The sequence below is a fragment of the Nothoprocta perdicaria genome, unplaced genomic scaffold (assembly GCF_003342845.1).
Source record: "Nothoprocta perdicaria isolate Ctin4 unplaced genomic scaffold, notPer1 scaffold_58, whole genome shotgun sequence".
NCBI lineage: Eukaryota > Metazoa > Chordata > Aves > Tinamiformes > Tinamidae > Nothoprocta > Nothoprocta perdicaria.
The window spans coordinates 2,447,887-2,473,194 of record NW_020455843.1 but is presented as its reverse complement, the minus strand read 5'-3'; the positions used below and the strand labels follow the sequence as shown (position 1 = coordinate 2,473,194).

The 25,308-nt window shown below is 41.2% G+C and overlaps 1 protein-coding gene across 1 annotated transcript in view; it reads right to left on the bottom strand.

Moving 5' to 3' along the window:
• ATRN (attractin) overlaps positions 1 to 25,308 on the bottom strand; it is a 140,293-nt gene that overhangs the window by 56,590 nt on the left and 58,395 nt on the right. The window contains exons 10-25 of the mRNA XM_026048853.1: positions 24,796 to 24,979; positions 22,982 to 23,136; positions 19,537 to 19,621; positions 17,548 to 17,768; positions 16,273 to 16,394; positions 15,633 to 15,771; positions 14,023 to 14,204; positions 12,727 to 12,943; positions 11,094 to 11,279; positions 9,131 to 9,364; positions 8,529 to 8,666; positions 4,061 to 4,154; positions 3,138 to 3,190; positions 2,216 to 2,310; positions 1,588 to 1,666; positions 983 to 1,140 (exon numbers count right to left, since the gene is read on the bottom strand). Of these exons, the coding sequence (XP_025904638.1) occupies positions 983 to 1,140; positions 1,588 to 1,666; positions 2,216 to 2,310; positions 3,138 to 3,190; positions 4,061 to 4,154; positions 8,529 to 8,666; positions 9,131 to 9,364; positions 11,094 to 11,279; positions 12,727 to 12,943; positions 14,023 to 14,204; positions 15,633 to 15,771; positions 16,273 to 16,394; positions 17,548 to 17,768; positions 19,537 to 19,621; positions 22,982 to 23,136; positions 24,796 to 24,979 (2,342 nt within the window). The remainder of the gene's footprint in view (positions 1 to 982; positions 1,141 to 1,587; positions 1,667 to 2,215; positions 2,311 to 3,137; positions 3,191 to 4,060; positions 4,155 to 8,528; positions 8,667 to 9,130; positions 9,365 to 11,093; positions 11,280 to 12,726; positions 12,944 to 14,022; positions 14,205 to 15,632; positions 15,772 to 16,272; positions 16,395 to 17,547; positions 17,769 to 19,536; positions 19,622 to 22,981; positions 23,137 to 24,795; positions 24,980 to 25,308) is intronic.

Genomic DNA, 25,308 nt, shown 5'->3' with positions numbered 1-25,308 from the left:
CTTAAGGACATTTTTCCACTGGGACATCATTACCTTCCTTGATATTACGGCGTGCATTATCTTTGTCAGAAGTGATCCCTATGGTGAGTTTGGGTAACTGGAATGTCTGCAATTTCAAGTAAATTCAAGGGAAGCTGCGAGTTTTCACAAGGTAATTCTAACAGCAGTTGTATAAAGGTGGCGATGGAAGAATCCAGGTTCCTATATTTGACCAAGTTTCTTAACGGGGCAAAATTGAAACATAAGGAGCCTCAGTAGGTCTCTGGTTCAGACCTAGAAGTTTTTCCTTTCAAAGGGCCCTCATACCACAATGTACGGTGCCAGCTGGTACCAAAATTAGCCAAGAGCAAGAAAGTAGCCATGATTTCTCCTAATTATTAGCTGCAACCACGGCTGGAAAATCTCTGTGTCTCATTTTCCTGAACCACTGCACTTCCTCCACTGCTTCTGCAGCACTCGCCTTACCACAMACCATTCGATACCCGTGGTAACACATGTTCACTGACTGCAAGGATTTAAGGGAAATAATGAACTTTGCCTCGTTCTGCAGGTACCACCTGGCCTTGGACAACGAAAGAAGAAAGGTGGACGGCCCTCCAGCTATGCCTTCCAAGAACAAGACATAAAACACACTGAGAGCATTTCCTTTATTTTCTCATTCTATGTATGATTTTTGGCTTTTAGAATCCTTTTTTTTTTTCCATTCCAAGGGATAAAAGCTACACGTTAGAGGTCAAACACATCATTAGAATATATCTCTGTTAATAAGCAAGCAACCCTTCACAGTGCACTTCACAGTCCATCTGCAGATCCACTGGGCTGAGGTGACAGCAGAAGGTGAGGCTCCATTTTACTCTTCATCAGGCTTTGCAGGATTACACTGAGCTGGCCAGCTTGGGCAATACACAGCTCGCCAAATTGACATGTTGCTTGAGGAAAAAAGAAGGATTTTAAGTAATTATCTAACATGGAGAGCGCCTACCTGTATTTTTATTGGCCAGGTGAAATTGCTGACATAGACAAAGAAAGTGATGTTTGGATTGTTGCGGAAATCAAATTTCTCATTGGAGAAGCTGTCCTTGTAYTCCTTTATGTTGGTTCTTGAAACGACTGGAATCTCCTCCCCAGCCTGTGTGCCTGCTGTTTTGAAATGTTAACAAGGAGCAAGAAAAGAGGTTTCAGTGAGTACTTTTAGGGATAAACAAAAAGGGACATCTATCAGTTCTAAGGTTTGGTTATTACAATGACAGTAAAATCAGATTTTCATAGTTTATATAGACTAATACTTTGCTAGTAGTTTGAGTTGCGTCGCATTATCAAGAATCAGTGCATGCAGAAAAACTGTATTACTAAACATTAAATTAGTGCCTTTACTGTCTCCAAAATCCATCACAAGACAGGAAAACAGAAGAAAAATGTAATTCTTTTAACATTTTACTTTTATTCCAAGTGCAATCTAAGAACATGATAACCAGTTCATCAGTAAAAAGAAAGGTTTCCCCAGCTAAACACGCCCTTTTTTWAAAAAAAGTATCATTTTTCATAGAAAAAAGCAAGCAACTTAAATTAAGTTCCTACTTGTTTTACCTGCAAAACTTGTTGACCACGTAATATTGAGGTTGAAGTTCTTAGATGCATTGATAAACATGTCAAGGTCTCTGTTTTGCTAAAGGAAAAAAAAAAACAAACATTTTTAGGATTAAATATTAACCAATCCTACTGCACTGTTTCCATAGCAAATCTTCACTGAAGGGAATCCTGCAATTGATTATTTAAAGCAAATACATGAAGCATCTTCATATGAAACAAAAAGGAACCTACAAAACTTTCTATTTTCCGAAAGTAGTATTCTGTTCACCAAGTAAAGCATAATAATGAACAAAACAAGCCATGTGGCTGGGGCAAAAGTGTAAGAAAACAGACGTAAGGTATGTGGTGGACAACTAGCAAAGGCAGAGTTGCCCAGCAAGATGTTCAAACAAGTGTAAAAATAGATAAATAGAGGAAACGGTGAGTCCTTATACAACTTTACCATGACTATTTGAAACTGTGTGGGTCAAAACCAGGAAAACCAGAAGTTTCTGGCTGCTCTGTTGAAWTGGACACATGCTAATCTGGACACTAGTAGAATCATGACAGTGCATCACCTCCCTGGTCAGGAGAGGATGAACATACAGCCAATGGATGATGTTTAAAAGGAAGGTAGAATATTCACCTCTTCTGGTGTTGCTACGAAGTTGATGGCCGTGTAGTAGCGATCATCCTCTTGAGAGAGGCTGAAGGTGAACTGATAGTCAATGAGGAGAGTATCTGTAAAGAATGCAAGGAGAAACTTAGGTCTTGGAATAAAACTGATTTAAAGCAAGTGGAACATGTTAGAGAAGAGTTTSTTGCACTGAGAGCACAACTAGGAGTCACTGCTTTGTTGGAAGAGAGATCAACATATGTATTACCCTGCATAAAAAGAGATATTCTAGACTTTTCTCCCACTTCCATCCTCTCAGGTTGAATCTTGAGGGAAAATGAGGCCCATGTCCTTCATGCAGGAGTCTCTCCAGCGCTAAACTCAAAGGCTCTCGTGCTCCTACATTCAGGAAAGGTGGTTACACCTTTACTTTTTCCACACTGACTGCAAATACTTGCACACAGAAGCTGGAGAGTATCCATTAAGTAATCCGCATCTTGGCAAAGTATCTTCTGGAGTTGCAAAGAGACCCAACACTGYTCAATTTAAAGCCACCAAGACAATTTTGACACTTTACCCATTCTAACATGGAATAAAATAAAATAGCAGCATTTCTGTACTAATAAAATTCCAAAGACATGCTTTGACTCACAAGCGTCATTACATTTTAGAATCTTTTCTAGATGACCAGATAGCATTTCAGTCACATGAAAACAGAAATAWTCTAGAGTCTGTTTTGATGGATCCAACTGTGATACAAACATTATCTAGAAGCATATTTTGGTTTTCTTTGAGTTTCTCACCATTTAGTGAGAATTGATATTTAAAAAAATATTTTTCTAGTCCTAGCCTTAACCACCTGGATTTTAAACRGATGCAGAGGCAACTAATATTAGTGTTAAACAATGCATTTCAAATCCTCAAAAAAAAAAAAAATTTCTACAGTACTCACAGTAACATGTTCCTTTCAGTGGATTTCCCTGATATCTATTTTCAACTTCACACCTAAAAGAAGAATTTTTAATTAATGCATTTCTTCAGTTTTATTTACTCCCAGTCCATAAAAATCAGATAACACCACTTGAACATGCTTAAAAATAAAAGATGCATATCTGAGAGATACTGCTTTGCTGAAGGAATGACTCAAACCTCAGATCTGCACAAAAACGAGAGAGCAGTGACAATGAAATATAAAATTATGAATATTAACCTTTGCATTCATTTGGAATGCAGTTACCAGTTCTACACAATGCATACTATYGAATCTCTCCAGCCAAATCCTAAAGTTTCCATTTATGGATAATCCAGGATCTAGTCCTACAAGGTTTCCTCATGCAAGTAACACTTTAAAAATAAACCCGGCAATAAAACAATTTCCATTAGCATTTCACTAAAAGCGTTTGCATTACATTATGGAGAATTTTCCTGCAAATATTTGCTCTGAAAGGGGTCCATTTATATGCTTGAAGGCTGAAGTCTTTTCCCCTCTTATTTCTGATATATTTATATTCCCTTGGAAGAGCAGAGTGCATAGAAAGTAAATATATCTATGATTTAAAATATATAAAATTGAGGGCTAAGCAAAGTGGAAAGCTTAGTTTGGGGGGCGGGTCAGGGTGACTTTTCACCCTGCACACTCTGCATGACATTTTGTAGCTGAAACACTCCGAAAACGGCAAACTTAAGGAGATCATTTTGCTCATGTCATTGCCGCAGGGAAGCACGGCCGGCTGCACCGGCCAAGGAGGAAGTCAACTGTCATCACCGAGAGCCGAGCAGAGACATCCTAAGTGCAGTTGTTAAAAACCATGAGGGTCCCGTTCCAGCACGTGCCCGGCCTTTGGATTTCAGGAATAACAACCGAAGCAAACTCACAGTTGACACTCGTCTCCTTTGATTCCCTTGGTGGTGCAGAAGCATTTCCCCGTGTTGGTGTTGCACACGGAGGCATGGCCGTTGCATTTGCAAGCTGGTGAGAAAAGGGGAGGAAGGGGGGRAAAAAAAMCAAAAACAGCAATTTTGAATGAAGCAAGAGACACAGATTTGATAGCAATTAAATCTTTTAGATGCCAAACTGTGATATGTCAACAATTAAACCGCATATGGAACTGCCTTTGGTTTCTTTGTGATACTAAAGGATCCTAAAAATAGAGGCATGTGTCAAACTGGAGCGAGTGAGGCTTGCAAGACTGCATGTTTTTGTACAAAATCATGGTCAGCCTGTGCCCTTGTAGCTTCCACAAATCTATTTAACTTCCTCTTCTGTTGCTAAATAGCACCACGGATATCATAAATGATGGGAACRTGATGATATTTGGAAAAGTTTGAGGTTTGCTACCACATTTCACTCAAATTCAAACGACTGTCTGCAGTGGGAAACAGTTTTCTGTTTTACAACAGCCTTAGTCTGGTCTCCGAACCAGAAGCCACTCGGTCACGGTTGAAGGACACGAGGCCCTAGACCAGATCTCCTGGGTTTGCTGCACCTCAAAGCAGACCAATCCACATACCCCTAGACCACTTGTGACGTGCACCAATGTAGAACAGGGGGAATATATGGAAGATCTGCTTCAAAAATACACTCCTGATCCAAACTAAAACGCTAACGTTGACACAGCTGGAGACCTTTATCCATAAAGGATCCATACAGGTGCATAAAGAAGATCTGGCATCTGTGGTCCCTATGCTTGCTGGAAATAGCATTCTTTAAAGGCCAGTGCCTACTCATTAATGAGTGATGAGAAAAGCCAAATCATTTCAAGACATGAGTCATATAATGCACCAGCAGAGCCTCTGACATGAAGGCTCCAGCCTGAAAAATCCTTTCCCACCTTGGGCCTCATTTTACAAATGGTTTGGATGTCTTCTTTATATTGACGTGTAATGGAAGCTATGTTGTACCAGGGACACTTAATTGTACTTCTCAATTGTGGATGACTGGTTTCCTAGCAGCAACACAGAATAAAATACGAAGAAGCATAAAGACCCATTGTGGAAACAAGTAGACTGAAGCAAAATTTGACAAAATAATTGTATTCTGTGAAGCAAAACACATTTCTCATTAGTGGCACTTAAATATATATATATATATAATCTTAGCACTACTTGATAACGTTGTGTACTTCCTTCCTTCCTTCCTTATGCTTTGCAAAATGTAAGCAAAGTGAAATTTGATTTATGTTCAACATTAATACAAGTAAAAATATGGGGAAATTTCTAATGTCATATCTTTCCACTGCAGATCACAATATCTTCAACAGCAACATAAACACTCAGTCCTTCACTCTCTTTAGCCATCTGCTTATGCTCGAGAAGTTCAAATATCTTCATTCAAAGCAGTCTATGTATTCATCTTCCTATGAGCCCCTCAAGTGGAGATCATTTATCGGAGGACAGGAACATGCAGAGAGGAGACATTTCCTCGTGGCCCTTCAGATAATTAAGAAGCTTTGAAACAAGCTATTGACACAAAAAAAGTGCTAGAAATCCTCGTCATCTAAAACTTCTTCCCTCCAGAGGCTGATGCCAAAGCAGAAAGCCACGACATATTGGRGATGGCTTTTGGACTTCAGCACATGGTAGCCCTCTCCATGACCAACCAGAACCCCCTCCATCGTCCCCTTTGGTGGTTCTTAAAAGCAATGGGTCACAAACTCATGCAGGGAGAGCCACAGGGATCAACTGTGTGCAACTCTGTCCTCCTAGTACAGCTGCAATGGTCCAAGAGCCCCATGCGGACCACAGTGACTATGTGCTTTCCATGCTAAAAGCTGTAGCTGTCTTCCAGCCRTCATCAAGGCATCAAGCAGCACCGTGTCACCGCTCGCTAGCTCCACATGGGCCACCAGCGAGGCTCCACCAAGCAGTTTAACAGCACTGTCACGGAGCCTATCTGATTTCAGACACAACAGCGCCTTCCGTTTTCTTGCAAATAACTTTCTTATCTAGCGCTGGCATATTTTCACGCGAAAGTTTAATCAGAAAACTCAAAAATACTGAATGCAGAGAAAGCACCTCACAGCTATTCCACATTTTTTTCACGTTTGATGTGCTGTATTTCCTGCCTTTCCCGATTAACACCGTTCTATGCCGGACACTTTGTAAAAGCAACTGCTGCGAAGCAAATCAGCCGCCGTTTGGTTATCATCAGCCTAACCCTGCACAAATCAATGGCTACGAGGGTATGCACCAAGTCCTTTCAGAGAAAGGTGCTGCAGTTCATTAAAAAACCTAAAATCCAAGTAATAAGGCAAAAATCACTTGCCCTAGCAGCACAGAGAGACAGGGAAAGGCATCTTTTCCCACCCACTCTTTTTACTTCTTCTCTGTGTCTACCACTTGCACCCCTGTACAGCCCTATTTGCCCCAAAGGCTCCTCCACGGCTCTCCGACCCCTAGGATCTCAGTATAGGCTCTGTTGTCCATGAGCCAATGCTCATCCCTAAAGAATTCCCCTCTGGAAATCTCTTCCAGGGGACAAAACGGTAAGTGGCCCATACTTGCTCAGGCTGTATCAGACCGGGGCGATTCCCTCTGCTTTGCTCCTTCCAATCCGCGCTGCTCCTGCCCAACCTCCTGCTTCTTTTGCCTGCACGGCAAGAAGTTTTAAATCACAGCAAATTAAAAATCCAAGGCCCAAAGCACTCGAGAGGAAGACACTTTTGACATGAGCTACGCGTTTCATCAGATAGAGGAGCAGAGCCACAGTCTCTCAGCACATTTTCTAATTTCTGTTTTCAGCCGACTGGAGGACTCGRGTCTATCACTCATTATCTCCACAAAGTATTTTTGGACACTTCTCACAGAAAAAGAGTCCCATGTAACTTGCTCTGGAATTTCCACACACGTAAAACGACGATGACTATAAAATGGCACGCTGCAATCTGGTAATTAAAAGTGAACGCTCGCAGTATAATTTTATATTTTCTCGTGCTAGTTCGCTCTCGATTTATTTGTTCTCGCACTTCAAAACATCTTGGTGCAAAATGAGCTTAAGGATATCAGCAGTATTTCATCTTGCAGAYGATGCTGTGGAACACTGTGCCCAAGGTGCATCTTTTTTGTTGCACCCATACCCCRGTGCTGCTAGTCAAAATTTCCTATCATAGCCACGGCAAGRCCCATTTCTTTGGGGAAAGTGGCCTAATTCTATAAGCCTGTCTCTGATTATTTCTCTTTGAATCTCTCCACTGGGAGCTCCTTCTCCACAGCAGCGAACATCATCTGCTTKCTGTTGTTTAAAGAAATGGGTCATTCAAACTCCAGCGACTGGATCCTATCCTCATCCAGGAGGTTGATCTCACTTCCTAGAAGCAACTTAGATAAATTTCCAGATATTTTTTTCCTGAATCATTTCCACACTCAGAAGGAMCAACTCAGACTTCATCACCCCTTCATGAATCACCTTCAGCTAGTTCTTCCACAGTGCTTTCAAATCACCTCAACTACGTTATTCTCCTATATTCTCCTGTTAGATTTCTTTGGKAAAACGAACATCTTCCCTTACAACTGTGTGTCACCTATCACAGTTAAATTCTAGTTTGTAACTGGTAAGACAGGAACAAACTGAGATAAGCTGCAATTCAGAATAATTTTGCAAAGTTTAAGGACAGAACAAACCTCCCACATTCGTTTCCCAGTCTTGCCAACGAGCCCATCAGCACTTTGCAGACTTAAAATGCAATTATAACTGGGCTCACCTAATCCTAAAATGAAATGCAGCCAATTCGCAGTGAAATATGGCTATGGTTCTATTAAGCAGATGATTATGACAATAAATCAACAATGCATTAACTGCCTATAATAAAAGGTAGAATTTAGATGAGCAGAAATTTGTCCAAGACATTGGGATTAACACAATTTCGTTTCAAGACATTGGGATTAACACAATTTCTTTGCAAAAGAGGATCACCGAATATTTAAATGACCACACTGAATCACACGTTATTTTTAAGTTTAAAAAGAAGGGTAAAAATAAACCTTATTTTGCATAAGGCAAGACAAAGACCTTCACTGAGGATTTTTTGTGTCTTTGGTTTGAAGGAGCAAGGATTGTGTCCTAATTGTAGGAATATTTTATGGTCTCTTCTGTGCTTGCAGTACATAGCTCAGAACTTCAATGTTCCTTGAGCGTGGGTTCCTCTAAATAAGATATTTATCAAAGCCAAGGTTACAACAGATAATTAGATTACTACCTTATTACTTAAATTAAGAGCAAATTAGAAGCCTAGAGAGTTCATTTAAACCTAAAATCAGCATATAATTTGGGTTATAATTACAGGATTGAATAAAGAGTGAAAAACAGCAAGGACTTTGACACAGGACAATTTAAGACATCACTTACGCTGACACGTTCCTCCATTAGTAGGATCTCCATAGTAGCCAGAAATACAAGTTTCACAGTGTTTGCCAGTTGTCAGATTTTCACACTTTTCACAGATGCTTTCATTTACACACTTACTGTGCCCATTGCACTGGCAGGCTGAAAAAAAAAATCAGAAAAGGATGAATATTTGTGAATTTGTGCCTTTCACATAACATGATGTTCAAAAAATATAACTTCAAAATCACCACTCGCCTTAAATAAACTTTCAAAGAAATAACTGCCTTTCTATTTGAACAATCCCAAAATGAATACATAAAGAAAACTTAACTCGATAAAGGTTTGTAGGGGAGGGAAAATAATCTTACTAGAACAGCTCATAGATTAAGGAAAATTCCTTAGCTAAGTCTTCACACAGCAAATCCCTGCAGTTCACCAGGAGATGCCTGCACCACTCCTTCCACCTCAAAACGTGCATTTCTTATATGCCTTTCAAACTCTCTTTCTCCCTCTATTTAATGGGAGGCAACATGGGAATCACTATGTACTTAAGAAGCCCATCACCCTGCATTTAAATTTTGTGACCTATGAAATGCTTTAACAAACAAACTCTGCTCATTTACCTGGACACTGAACAAAGGACCAATTGTATTTATTCTCTGCGGCACACATGCTGACGTTGAGGACGGGTTCCAAGCTTTGCTTCCCTGTCGAGGACGGGGTTGGCATCTTTACTGGCCCTCTATAGGAGCCCTCTATACATTTCCCCTTGCCAGTGTTGCTCGGATCAGTGCACCATCCGCAGCCGGGCTGTTCCAAACAGTGACCGCACGTGCAGTAGCCTGAACAGTTTTCAGCTATAAAATAAATAAAAAAAATTGTGAAACGAATCCCTGTCTTACAACACAGGCAACAAYGCAAGCCAAATTCTTCACGTGTCTTTTGTAACCTGTCTCCAAAACATAAATCTTCAGCCGGGTATTTAGCTATAATAACAATATACATTTTCATTCCTATTACCGTATTCCACCTAGAATAAATAAATTATAGAGATATATAWGTGTAATTATTAAACTATAAGCATAATCCTATTGAGGTAAAATTATTAAAAATATTGATTTAATCAGTGATTTGTGAAACTATGCAATACACATATTAAGCTAAAATCATAGCAGAACATTCCCAGCTACAAATGATCATCGCTGGATTTGCAACAAGCCACCAGACAACACGAGCTGCTTTGAAGCAAAGGCTAAAGCAGATTTATTTTCATACTTCACATCCCTCCTCGTCACAAATTAATACCACATGCTACCACTTTACATATTATCCGAGTCAGCAAGTGTGGGTACAAAAGCAATTTGTTGTCTTAAGGTAGAAATTCATGTCCAAGCTCTCCCCTGGCCCGATAATCAACTAAAGCAGGGAAGAACCATCACCATGATTCAAGGGTTCCTTTCCCAAATGCGACTTCTTTCGGGGTGAGGGAAACTCTCAGATACAGCAAAATTTTGCTCTTCTTATTCTTAAGAATGTTAAGATCCTCTGTGTTCCATGAAGAGCAGAATTTCTATTTTGATGTAGAACTGACACTTGCCTTTTGCAGGAGAAGGAAGGGAACGGGGAAAAAATAATTGTTTTGCGTTCTTTGTATCTACTCCTCTCTCCTGCCTGCTGCTTCCTCCAACTTTCGACCTCAGGGAGAAGTTCACACAGTCGTGTGTGACAGTTGCTTGAAATTAATTCTCTCCATCTCTTAATTTATAGCTCTCTGAGCTAGCCCAGCTCATTCCTGTCAGCTTCCAGAAGTTCATGGAGCAGCTCCACCTGTCCAACTTCCTTCCTGCATGTTCCTCTCCATCTGCTAGCCACATACCCGACTAGCCCTGGCTTTCCTGACTCCTAAAGAATTCAGTAACTTCTCACAAACACAAAAATAAGACAAACATTGAGCCACAGAAAGTGGTATTCCAAAGCATTCCAAATGTCTTGCAATTTGCTTGAGTCWACTAATAAAAATAAAATCACTTATTTAAAATACATCAGAAATGTCTACTCTGGGACACAGGGAGACTATACTTTAGGATAAAGTGTTTGTATAATCCCTGATTTGGATTTGATACAGACRAGCTAATATTGAATTACATGTATGAATAAAGGAGACAGAGAAAAGATAAAAAGAGACAGAAAAAGAAATTAATTGCATGAAATTACATAACAGAATCAATTTAGAGACTAGGAACTGAAATAACAGAACAAGTACTTCTCCCTCTGGAAAAAAAAAAACTAAAAAAAGAGGGGAAAAAATTGATTTATTCATCTTATTTCTTAGCCTACACTATCTGCCATTTACTTTAATTGATAGTTCCCTTAATCAAGACCTAATTCTGTTTATCAGAAAGTTTATTTAATGCTTTACACGGCACACAAACTACTGTGGAGCTGAGGCATCTACTCGGAGCTCCTTGCAGCAGATCCTTGACAGAATTTGCTGCATAACTACATAAAATGCATTAACCAAATAATAAGATAATACGAGACGAGAACTTCTGCAGGGAAGAGGGGCCCCGCGGGGCGGCTACTCACGGGGACAGCTGCTCATGGTGAACCACTCCATGCACTGCCCGTAGGGGAAGGAGGCCACGTAGGCGTTGGAGTCCACGCACTGCTTCATGTTGCTGCACCACATGCACTCGGAGCTGCCGCTGGTGCACTCGCCGCAGAGCGTGCGCAGGGCGCAGGGCGTGCGGCACTGCTTGGCACTGTGGTTGGCTGCATGGGCACAGAGAGCATCAGTCTGGGCTGGCGTTTGCATCTGGGGCTTGCACCTGCACACATCTGGGGCTTGCACCTGGCTTGCATCTGGGGCTTGCACCTCCACACATCTGGGGCTTGCACCTGCACCCATCTGGGTTTTGCACCTGCACCCATCTGGGTTTTGCACCTCATTTGCATCTGGAGTTTGCACTTACACACATCTGGGGCTAACATCTGGTTTGCACCTGGGGCTTGCACCTGCACACATCYGGGGCTTGCACCTGCACACATCTGGAGTTTGCACCTGGTTTGCACCTGGGGCTTGCACCAGGTTTGCACCTKGGGCTTGCACCTACATACATCTGGGGCTTGCACCTCGTTTGCATCTGGAGTTCGCACCTGCACACATCTGGGGTTTGYACCTGCACACATCTGGGGTTTGCATCTGGGTTTTGCACCTGCACACACCTGCCAGCGCATTGCTTTGCTCCAGCAAAGCATGGGGAAAACACCCACCCTTTAACCCAGAAGGTGGCAATGTGGGTTACACCATTTGGGCAGGAAATCCAGCATTTAAAGGGAACTCCTCTGGCCAGGAAATTCAGCATTTAAAAGGAATTCTCTGTGCAAGCCAGAGCTTAACCATTGGTTTTAAGCAACTCTTCTTGGGGCACAAAATAAGTTTAAATTTAAACTGAAGCACTGCATGTGCAAAGTTAAAAAAAAGTGTGTATATATATATATATATATATATATATTATATATATATATATATGCATTTTGAGTTAAAAATGCCCTATTTATGCTCTGCATCCTGCACTGTCACAAAGAATGACTTCAAGGGATGTCACTTTGAGATATTATGTAACCGGCCAACTTTCTTACAACTTACAAAGGTACTAATCAGTAAGCAATCAGCTCGACTGGGGAGGAAACAGAACGAGCCATTTTAAGAAATATGCAGCTCCAGCAAAGCTGGAGGGCTCTCCCCAAAAGCAAACAGCCTTTTTTAAAAAAAATTCTCATTATCTCCAAAGTGTCTTGCCCAATTAATTTCAAACTCTGATAAAACTCTCCTCTGGCTACAGCGCAYGAGAGGGGAACAAGAGGCCTTCGATCCAAAAGGGGGTTTTATTTTGAGTTTTTTGAAACTGCAGCTGGCTCCGCGCCTTCATTAACCTAAACGCCACATTCAGGTGTGCAATTAGGGGGGAAAATAATTGAACTATTACGCACTTTAAACACTTTGGAGTTAACAGTATAGACGAAGAGCTGGTTTTTAACATGCCCAATTCTAGCATGAAATATGTGCAAGAGATTTATTCAGAGTCTCTTTTTTTAATTAAAAAAAGGAAGATCATGAGGCAGCTTTGTAAAAGGGATCTTACCAACTCCCTGGGAAATACATGTGTATATTATGAGACCTCTTCCCTCTGAGGCCGCAGAGCAGAGCTGTCCTTACCTGGCCTCTCGCAGACGCTGCCGTTCACTTCGTTGATGCAGGTCGCTGCCTTCAGGCCCTGCTGCAAAGGCTCGGCTAAGTAGCCACAGAAGCCAGCGTCGCTGGGCTCGTGGGGCAGCCACTGGAGCAGGTTGTTGGTGAAGGGCGACATGTCTTCCCAGCACCAGTAGGACACGTTGATTTTTCTCAGGCCAACCCACGGAGTCAAAGTTTTGGGCTAGGAAAGAAAAAAAGAAAAAAAAAATGTTAGGATTATCAGCACTGTTTTATTTATTTACAACTGAAAATGTCAGGATTATCACCCATAATTTTATTTTATTTACTACTGAGAGCAAWTCAAGCTTACCACCATACAGTACTCCAGTACAACTTTGCAGGGTGTGCTGTAGCAAAAATACAATAGGGAGATATTTGTTTCTTACTGCTGTGACGATTAAAGGCCAAAGAGACAACSAATTCCTTTGGGAAACACTCCTTTTTTGTTTGTTTGTTTAAAGCCCCTTCCCAATATGCAAACTAAGAGGAGAGCAAATCAAATATATTCATGCTGGTGAAACAGCCACCCAGTTCAATTTCATTTTATGCTCTCTCAAACCCTGAAAGTGAAAATCCTAATTGCAACAGGATAACACAGCACTATGGACTRACACCTATATATTTTCAAGTTAGCTGGGAACAACTGTACACAGTATATACATAGCATATATGTTATCTATAAGGAGTGAATGCAGCGKATAGTCTCTCTCCTCTTTTTATTTCATTGAAGCACGAGGAAGGATAGATCCTAACCTCCTTTGCAGCAGCTCAACCTGGAAAGCACCTGCCACTAAAAACCACCCACACAGCTCCAAACGAGTCACGCAGACCTGCTGAGTAAGAAACCAATGTTTTAAGCACATTTCAGAGAATAAATAACTTGGAATGCTTTGCATTAAACACCTAYGGTGCCCCGAAGGGACCGTCATTTATAAGACCCTTGTAGATGTCAGGAGAACCACTCTCGTCCCTGCTGCTGCCGTGTAGCCCACCGGAGAATCGTGTTTGCCGCTCCGGTACAGCGAGCGATACCTTTGAGGCACCGTATGTGTTTATATTTATCTCTCACATTTACATTCTCTACACTTCCACTTCAAAAGCACCCATAGGGCATGTTGAATTTCAAAAAAATCGACTGATTCTGTTTTCTTTCTTGGTTAAAGTCTACTCCGAGTAGAGCGCACGACACCCCACCAAGGGCTTTCCCCGCAGTCAGGGCTTTAATTAGTCAGAGGACGTTAATTAAAGCGAAGCACTCACTGAAGCCTGCATCTTCTGTAGCTCCTTCAGAACAAACTCCACCTTTTTCTGCGTTGTAAGAGAAGCCAGGTAAGCCCCGTTGGATCTACAGGACAGTTTGGCGTGATCGTAGTTCTCCTTTGTGTTTGTGATCTTCAAGCACGAGTTGCCCACCAAGTGCCAGTTTGTCCCACAGATATTTTCTGAGAAGGGGGGAGAAAAAAGAAAAAGACAGACAAGAGAGGCAGGTGAGCTTTACCACATCCAAAGTAGTYCAAAAGCTGTTCCACCAAAATAAAACCTACAATCCCATCCAAGAGCATCAGGGAATGGCCAACTTGGTTGGCACRCTCAAAAGCGTTTATGTATAAAGAATCTGAAAAAACAGAAAGCTGCTCAGAGGAGCTAAAGCAAGAAAGCAAGACACCATCTTCTACTAATCTGTAGCAGGTTAAAAAAAAAATTCTGACACTAGAATAGTAGAATTCTTTAAGAAARAAGAGTAGAGGAAGGTAAATGGATATTTTGCTGATGGTTAAAGCCATATCTTTGACCACAACTGTAAGGATAACTTGCCATAGGAGGAGGCTGCTGCTAATCTTGTCCACAGCACCAAAATTTCCCAAATTAATTCCCGTTTAACAGTTGTCAAGAGCAGTTGTGCCTGCTTCTATAGAACTAATAACCCCGTGGCAATTTCCCTCCACGCACACACACTTGTAACTACCTTCCCAAGAAACAAGATGGACTTTTTTAGCACAAATTGCCGTAAAGCCAACATCTATGGGTTGTTTTAGAYTGGTCTAGCAGACTGAGAAGTTCTCCACTGTCAATGGTCAACATTTTGGGTTTTCTTGTTTGGTTGGTTTGGTTTTCAGATTAARATGTTATAGAAAGGGGGTGCCCTTTTCTTTAACAACCTAGACTAAGTTAGGCAGCATCATTACAAGATGCTTTTCTTGCTCTCRTGATTCTTCTCTGAAGTTTCTCCATTTTCTCCCTCTCTTCCAGACTTGCTGATACCAGACCTGGACACGTCCAAACCTAAATGGGTTACTAGAAGAAGGAAATCCAGCCCAGTCTGAGAGTCCTTTCTTTGTTTTTTTCTCTTCTTCTCCTATTTTAGTAGCTGTAAATGTCAATTGCTCAAGAAGCTGCACTTCCTACCTGGTCACTGTAAAAAAACGTGCTACAGGAAAGACTAATCATAAACTCCCACTTGAAACATTATCTAATTTATTCATCTATTATTATTTATTTTTCTCTCCAGTATGTGTCATTCTGCTTTTGCACCATTCTAGCTTCTAAAATTAAATGGCATGCATTATTAAATCTAATACCTTACAGGAGCCTACTGTATCAACATCGTTGCTTTTATCAAATGGAGAAGAAAAYTGAGAGGAAATAAAAGTTAATAATCATACAAAGGACCATACTGATCTGCTGGCAATTGGGACTGAAAAGACAGAAGAATGTCCCATAAGACTTTCTGAACTTGCTTGAAATAGAGTTTTGGACAAAACAGATTATTTTTTTTCTTTTAAGAGGGGAAAAAAAAAAATCACCTTAATACTTTTAGACTGATTAACTTCTGGTTTTATTTATTTTACACCAACACAATCAGTACCTACCCGGCAAAGCGATGCACTCCTGATTCCTAGGTTCCCACTGGCAGTTCTGATCCATGGCACAGCTTTTACAACTTGTCTTTTTGTTGCAATAATATGCAGGGTTATCCTTCGGACAGCTATCATATGTAGTAATAGGAATCTAAAATAAATAGCACAGATAGGGTTTTTCTCCTCTTAAAACATGTTTAACACAAGCTCTACAATTCAGACCTACAAAGCAACTTATACATTCAAAAGTTTCAACATTTGATATAGCCTCTACTGCAGATTTAGGATTTTCCCCCTGGCCAGCATCTAACACATGTTCCCCACTAGAACTTTTATAAAAAGACAAATTTTTCCTGCCTAGCTTAGCAACCAGGTAAGGCTGAATTTATGGCAAACCCAAATGCGTATGTACCTTAATGAAAAACCACACTGCACTCATTGTGAAACCTCCCACTCCACCCCTGCCCTTCGAAATCCYTTAACGGAGTGAGAGGCCTCCAAGAAAAGCCCTTGGACTAACTTGCAAAATTCAAACGTCAGCAGTTCAGAGGTGGAAACAATGAACCAAGAGGGATCAATGGCCAGGTGAGGACACGCAGCAGTTCAAAAAAAGCTACATTTAAAACTCCAAAATTATTTAGAGAGACTTTACCTGTTCTTCTGTGCAGTTCTTGTGCATCGAGATACACTGGTCAGTGCACCACTGGCAGTTGTTTGTATTTGCTGTACAGCTATAGCAGTCTGTAATCTGATCACATTTTTCACTGTCTACAACTATTAAAGAAAAAAACCTGCATGACCAAAAACAGGCATTTCCTGACAGAGTTCTAAGAACTTGATTATACACAGCAAAAGATATAACCATACAGTAGTGCCTGGAGATTTTCCATTATCGAGTAGTTAGTAGATCAGACACTTTCATGGGACTAGACTGATAGAAAAATTGCATTCTTTTGTACCATTAATCATTTTTAGTGGCCAAGCAGCATCAAAAACACAATATCAGAAAGCGTGCCAGGACAAAGCAGCACATGAACTAAGACCACACGTGCACGTTCTTTAGTCAAGGCTCATGCAGATGATGCCAAAGGACACTGAACAAGGACAAGAAAAATCTACTACTATGGGCCCATGTTACTGAAATCCTGGCCTTCAATTATGTGCAGCATTTTCATGCAAAGCTTGAGCTTTCCACTTCATCTTTCCAATTGCTTATCGCCTGTGTTTTGCGAAAATTTATTGTACATTGAGAGCCCATCAAAGCAATGTCCCTTTACATCAATTTCTTTTAAATAATTAAAGGCTGCAATCTATTACAGAATCAAGGTTCATATAATTCAATTCAGAGCGATGAATGCATTAGGATACAGCACTCAGAAGTTGTTAGAAAGTTATCAAAAGGGAGAACACAGGAATCAGACCTTAAAACAAATGTTCTTTTTCTAGGTCTCTACCATATAGGAACACAGAAGGAAAAATAAATCTACTCTGAAACTTTCTTCCTGCTGTTTCCCTTGAAGTAGACACACAGTGGGGTCCAGATCCCCCTTCTGTGCCCCATGGTGCTCATCAAAAGACTTGGTGGCTCTCAGGAGGTCAGTTCTTGGAGCAAAGGTCTACACAGCAATGGTCCAAGCCTGATTCCTGACCGATGATGTCTATGTGGGATGAAGAACTAGGTACAAACTTTTTGGGAAGTGACACCCAGCAGAGCAGAAAAAGCCCTAAAGAGCTGATGTAGCATCTCTGGAGAGAACAAGGGACGCAAATGTCCTTGTGTCACTGCTGAGGGCATGCACAGAACAAGGACTTCAGCCCTCCTGGGAATGTAGGAAAGTTTTCTGGGAATGGCACAAAAATGGCAAGAGGGAAATTGGAAAGGAAAAACCCTAGGCGTGCTGGGAAAGGGAGAGGACATGACACATACCTAGCTTAGAAGGACAGTCTTCAAAGACCTTTTGCTGCTGCTCCAGCGTTGCCATCTCCCAGGGGAGGCACTGGAGGCGGGAGCTGTTCCACACACACCGCAGCCCGGGGCCCGCTCGCAAACAGGCCGTTTCGTTGCCGAAAGCTTCGCACCGCTCCGGCGTGTACTTCAGTATGTCGCTCAGGAGGAGGCTGTTGAAGCCCCCGAACACATACATGGTGCTAGACAAAACGCAAAGAAACACGTGAACATTTCCATYGGGCTTTTACAGACCGTGTACAGCTGCTGCTTGGTTTTATTCATGGTATAAAGTGTTTTTTTTATATTACCGCGTGCATATATCCAGCTAAAGACAGCCCGGTTAAGTAGCGCACAAGTCCAGAGTCAATCAAGTTCCACCAGGTCAGAGAACCCAAAGGGTCTTCACAGAATCACAGAATGTTCAAGGTTGGAAGGGACCTCTAGAGATCCTCTAGTCCAACCAGCAGGAACACCCAGAGCACAGGGTGGCATCCAGGCGCGTTTGGAAGACCTCCAGAGCAAGAAACTCATCAGCCTCCCTGTCTTGTAGCTTCTGAGGAAGCCTTAAACCTATCTTAGATAAAACAGTGACCTTCCTTTTCAAGCCAAGCATCTGGGTAACACCCAATTGACATGAAGAAACATAAACTGTTGCAGAAATGCAGGATTCTCCTTTCAAGCACAGTGGCAAGAAAGGGAGGAAGGCTAAAATAGGTGAGACGGCATCACACCATTAAATCCGTGCTCAGAAGCTGCGACAAAACAATTCAATGTTGTCACATCCTGGTACGCTGCTGTGACAAAACCACAGTTATTTTCATGGCTCTTAGCAACTGAACAGGGAGTCATTGTGTCAACTAAAAGCGAAGTCGTGTTTTGAGGAAAGAAAAAAAAAAAGTGATGCTTTCTTTAACATTGCAACTGCTTTAGGCATAACATGAAAATGCCACCCCAAAACACCTAAAAAGGCCRTCCAAAAAAACCTATCCATGTTTATAAATTTAGTTAACAGGACAGTGCAGAAGAATTAATGCAACTAAAGAAAGGTTTTAGTGGATTTTAAAGTATTTTAACATTGTATTTTCATCCCACATCAGGAAAGCACTTGAACATAAGCTTAATCATTTGTCATGGGAGCAAACACACGGCTCTTGCACAATTAATACCGAAACCAACATAATAGCGAGTGATTATTTGCAGAGACAAAAAGAGAAGCATATACTAGATCCTCTAGATATTGGGAGATATATTCAGGGCTGCAGAATCTAGGAGTATATATMTTTACCTTAAAGGTGGCATGAGTCACACAACTAGTTTAAACAGTCTTCTAAATAATATTGCTGATTTAGGGGAAACTTTTTTGAACGGATGAAGGAACTAGAATGGAAGTCTCCTAGGAAATCATTTCCTTGAAGGCGACCTCAAACTCAGTTTCACTGACCCAAAGACCATAACTGAGACATTTGCCTGAAAGCATGAATATTATTACAGCAATATARTGCTAAATGGCAGGAATCTCATCTCTGAGAGGAATCTCATCTCCGATTTCACCCAAGCACTGTATAGGATATGACTGGTACAGAGGAGCCACACTGGGCGAGCCACGTATACTAAGATGACAACTATGAGGGAAAACTATAGTTGTGAAGATAAAAGTTGACAGCGCAGTTAGACGAGAGGAAAAGAAAGAAGAAACAAACAACTCAATTTTCGTAACAATTGAGTGAGTTGAGGTGAGGCAAAGAAGCTGAGCTGCTAGAAGCTCTGAAGGACAGAAGGGCTGAGAGCGAAGGGTAGACACCAAAGGCATTACAAGAGTCAAGACCAGAGAACTTCAGATTTGGAAGAGATAATCTCAAATGTCTTGTCTCAGATCTACATACACTGTGGCTTGCATGGACACTTAAAGGTGTTGGAGTCTACAGAGAATCAATATTATGTCATCACACGCCAGTCTTTGCTTCTTACCTGTTGTACAGCACAGCAGAATGTCCAAACCTGTTCACGTCGTGGTGGAGATCAGGACGAGGAAGCACTGACCACTGATCGCAAGCTAGGATTAAGAAAAACTCATTTCAGAAAAGTTCCTCTCATAGAATTAGCGAGTCAGTTTATGGAACACCTCCCGTCTTCAAGGATCCCACAGCACTTTTAATGACCACAGTAACCATCACCCAAGTGCAACTCTTGGGGGAAATGGGGCAGTTTATGAAGGCAGAGGGCCTTCATGACAAGACAAGGTTGATGCTACATCCATTTACAACCACATCAGCACCCAAGGCTGCTCAGTGGTTCCTTGACCAACTCAGAGGAAGAACAGAGCCTCCAGAAGAACCAAGCACCATGGCATGACCTTGTCTTAGAGACTTGTTCTTCGCACTGACCTTATGGCATCTCAGGAAGGAAAAGGAAGGAGGCAACAGCCCTGCCCTGCCATCTCGATGGCTCACGACCAAGAAAGTTTCATGATTTTGATTTTGTGTGGAAGACGTCATTAGCTTTTTGGTAATTGTGTAATGGGAGCTGGCGCTTTGAAGGACATTTTTTTCCTTTATTACAGGATTTTTTCCCTCTGTAATAAGTCCCTTTTTTATCGATCTATATGTGAATTATTCGCAGTTGTGCCCCAAACCAGCACCACTGAGAACAGAGACTTTTATCTCTTTTTTTCCCTTCCATTTCTATTACATCCCTAGCGGGCAGCTATCCATGGTTTTAAAATATTTTTCACTCATCACAGCTTAAGGATTTTTGTTGTTTGTTTTCATTTTTCTTTCTTTTTTTTAACTTTTAATATAATGCAAGATTATTCCATCCTTTTCTATTAGCATAACATTCGTAAGTTCTGCTTCATTTTTTACTTTGCTTCTCAGGTAATTCTTTCCTTTAGGCAGTATGTTAAAAAAACAAAAAACTTAAGAAACATATAACCCACTGAGCAATCAAAGGAACAAAAGCAGCAAAAGCAGAAAAAGTCAGTCCAATTCATACCACTTAAACTCTGCACACTGAATGGGAGCACCTTGGGGGCTAATGTCCCAGAGGCAGCTGAATGCAATTTATGCAATTAAGACAGAAAAGTCTCTCTGCTGTAAAGGTCTGCAGAGCCTCTCCAACAACCACAGATTCATAAATACAGGATTTTGTCAGGGTCTGAGCCTCTTAGAAATAGGCCCCCCAACTAAAACTAGTATGTAAATAAAGTGAGGGGGCAAAGAAAAAGAACCTCATTAATTCTTCACTAAATTTAACTGGAAAATTGTTCGGTGAGTAACTTTCTAACCTATGCACCSACTGATACTTCTGTTCAAGATATGAGCGCTGACAAATAAAATATATAGGACCCAGACAGTCGGATTTAATACTTTGGTATAGCATGATTTAAACATTTATTTTTAAATGCCATTTGCTCAGTTTGAAAAGAATTTAACCTACCCCAACATCACTTATGAAGAAAGCACGCCTGGTTCCAATTCTTACAGGAAATTTCAACAAAATTGGACAGCAATTTAGGGTTCTTTTTTTTAATCCAGAGAGTTGTGAGTTATGTGAGGCCAAGAAACATATTTTGCTGGATTAATGGGAGGCTCAGAATGTTTTGCTTTCTAAGCTTCGCTCCCATCCTTAAGAGAAGATCAAGTTTTGGAAAAAATGAATGATTCTGGAACTCCAAAGCACCCTCTCCTGCCTGATTTATGAGTCAGGCCAAGCCTAAAATTTACAATGCATAGGATTTTATTAAATGTCCCGTTCAAATGGAACCTATACGCTATGAAAACACCCAGCCTCCTTCTATGGCTGGCACCTAAACTGAATTTTTGATGCTATAAGGAGAGAGATTCATTTCTCTCCTGGGGGGGCCAGGGGGGAGAAAGCTCCTTATGCACATACAGCCTTTATAGGAATATATCATGCTGATTTTTAGAAAAACAAAGCTAAAACTTATTTWAAAATGACAAAGAAAGGTCAAACAGCAATGTATTTGGAGGCAAGTTGCCCTCGAAGGTTTTGTTATTGCTGCAGTGCATGCCAGGCTTCACCCTTTGGGAAGCAYAATCCCTTTTTCCCAGCTTCTTCCCAGCTCCTAGCCTGGCAATCCCTGCTTCATAGGAGGGCTGGGATGCTGTGTATACATTCCATCCATGCCACACGAAGCRGGATCGATACGAGCCCTAATTCTCCATCTGGGAAGGCCTGGGCGAGCTGATTATAACACGTATTTCCCGCAAGCAGCCGCCTGCCTGTAGCTTAACCCCATCAAAAGCGCATCGCTATCGACACGCTGCGTCCAGCTCGCGCMATCGGGGCTCTACATCTAATAGAGTTCAGTGGGTCACGGGAGATGGCCAAGTTTAGCACGCAAAAAATCTATCCCTCCTGCTTTTTTAAGTTTGGAAACACTGCGCTCTCTTCCAGCTGGCTGCCAAAAGAGCTGGGTTGAAGCAAAAGCTGGTGCTAAAGCTAGGCTGGAGCACGCAGCGGGTGGCGTGGGGACACGACCTGGCAGAAGGGAAGAGCCCTGGTTACAGACAGCAAAACTGCACGGGGATGCTAAATCTTGCTATCCAGAGCAGTGCCTTTGCTCCCATATTCCCTTCAGGAACCCGAAATGCAATCACAACGGACAACCGCTCCACTAATTCAGGCTTACATGATTTTTTCAAGGAATCAAACAACAGATCCCGTATTTCAAGGAATTCTAGCAGCAGATGGTAGAATGTGATAGGAGTAAAGAAAGGTGTTTTGCTCCAAAGGGAATCAGGTGGCTATGCATGCATCTCCTTTTAGATTATTTCATCTCTTTCTCTTTCCCTTTTTTCATCTTAAATGCACAATTTCTGGACTCTGAATTCACAAATAAATGCTGCCCTCTCCTGGTTATTTAAGCTCATCAAAAATCTCATGCTTCCAAATAAAATCTAATCCTTCGGCTTTCTTMCTAAATACTGTGCACAGGGAAGTTTATACTTTTTAAGTTTACATATTAACTAAGGGAATTTACACAGCACTGCAGGGACACAAGCCAGTTCAGACAAGAGCATGTGTGTGCAAGCAGAGCTTCAGCAAGGTCCAGGCCTTCTGTCTTCTATGGTTTTGCAAAATCAGAGATTAAAACACACTCAAAACACCAACTAAGCCTTTCGACTGAGGCTTTTTAACATCCTTTTTTTGTGTTTAAGAAGCAGTTTTTAATGCCTAAGGTTACGTATGAACTACCGACCACAAAGCTGCTGTCGTATTTGCTTGGAAATCACTRCAGCAGCTCATTTTGCCTCTCCTGATTACACATTCTTCTGCAGTCTGCTTAGTGGCATTTGCTACAATATACACAGCATGTAAATTAGCCTTTTGGAAGACAGCTCTTTGAATCTCGGAGCCTTCTTTCTATTCTTGTTTTTCTGCAAGAACTCACCAATATCGTACGCCATGAAATCCGCAGAAAAGCACTTAGCGCCGTGGCTCATTGAGGTGTCGTTGTGCGTGTTGCCTCCAAACACCAGCATGGTTCCACTCATTATCACAGCAGTGTGCAAATAGCGGAAAAAACTACTTTCCTTAAGAACAGTCCTGCAGAAATAAAAACACACGTATTAATGCAACTGATTAGTACCTGGCAAAGACAAAACAAGCCATAAATCCACGCTGGAGATGGAACTGCAGAGGGATCCCATTTTGGTTTTTTGCTTTGTTTTTTTTTCCAAGGAAATATTTAACCACTTTCCTTCCCAACCGTTCAGTTCTTGTTGCAATGTGAATTTTTCACCTTACAAATTGCTTTCCAATTCACAGGAGACTGGCATCCACAAAAGTATTTTTCCAAAGCTGAGGATCTTAAAATCCTACCCCTAGGAAGGGACACCGTTTAGTCAGTGTTTCTGCTGAGATGATGCTGGAGGACCCCAGTCTAGGCAATACTCATTTTATACACAAGCCTAGAGCATTCTTTCAAGTTCGATATCATYTCTTGCCCAAACCTAACAAAATCACTTCAGGGCAATCTATGTGGCAGCCTATAACAGAGTCCAAGAGCATAATACTTGCAAAACTCAGCACTTTATCCATGATTAAACCCTGGATAGCATTAATCATATTAGCCACTGACCTCACCTTTAACCATGAAAAAACCACTCAACACAAAGCGGGTCACCCTTTGCAGAACACCCCTACTATTTGRACAGCATAGAAGTACATAAAAACACAAATATGACAATGTTTGTGTCACGGGCAACACTGTCATGGCTGGCAAGCTTTTGCTGCTGGAATAGAGGAAAACTGTGAATGCAGTTGGTAAGAAAGCAAAGATTTTCACAGTGAAAGTAGCTCCTCTGAGGCCAGCCTTATTCTAGGCCTTTGGAGACTAATAAAATAGTGCACTGCAAGAAGGTTGCTGCTGGAAGAGGCCGCGAACAGAAACGTGTGTGGCATTTTCTCCCCTTTCAGCCAAATTTGCCAGCTCCGTGGTAGAACCTGAGGATTTAATGAACTAAAAACATAAAGGAAACACAATTATTACAGAATGTACGGCTCAACRGGAAGGAGGATTTTTGGATACTGGTCACCAGTCTGGGCATCTCAAACAGTTGGAACAGAAATATAAGTTAAGCACAAAAAAAATATATATATCTATATAGTGACTCTAATTTGCATGTGTGAAATCAAAAGATCAGTCCTCTTTTCTCAGTAGGCTTTTAAAAACAAGTCAAGAAAAACACAAAGCTGAAGAAAATGCACTTCAACTAGGAAACTCAAAGTTGTCAGCTTGCTAATAAAACTCACCGCTGGGCAGAAGGCAGTCACAGAAGATTTCAGCTTAAGAAATGAATGCTTCAGATTGTTACAGAGCCAGAAGAAAATGGGGTTATAATAGCAATTCTTTTGCAGCCTGAACTGCAGAATAAATTATCACTCACTTGACTACAGTAACTGCACTCGTAGGCATTGTCCATATTGCTGCCAAGAAAATCCCATCAACTATTTTTCCTTTCAGCTTTAATATAACAATATATTAAAACAGATTTCTTGGCTACTTCACACTCCTGATTATAGGCAATTATATGATTCTCTATTCATAAAGGGTCATAAAAATACCAGCCAGAAGAATGCAAGATCTYGAATAAAACTACGTTATAAGACTGTTGTTTTTTTTTCTTTTATCAGATACTCTTATCCTTTTTTTCTACTGCACACAAAAATGAGGGGAGGAGAATATGAAAAAGATGTACTTACCACATACGGGTATCAACTTCATATTTGTACAAGTCATCTGCTAGCCTGTATTTGTTGGCACTGAACGCTTTGTAACCTCCATGGATATAAATGGATCTTGTATTTGGATCATAAACGCTGCTGTGCCCATAGCCTCCTTGCACCAAAGCTCCGCTTGTCTGTAAAATGCTCCATGTATTTGTGGCTGAAAAAAAAAAAAAGAAAAACATGAGCAACAAAGCATGGTTCATTTATCTCCATTAACAACAGATCTTGATTGTGAAACACATGGGGTTTCCCTCAACTCTGATCTACCCACTGTTTCTAGCGCTTCACATCCCAAAATATTCTCCTTCGAGGACAGGGTTTGCTGCCAAGAAGTGCTGTCGCATTAAATACTTTTAATAGACCAGAAACACCTCTTACACAGACATTTATTAAATTTTGCAGACAAGCTAAGGAAGAGAGGAGAAGCAAAAAGCACAGGAACAACCCACTGCATTTTGGTGACACCGAAATGCCGGTGCCAAAGCT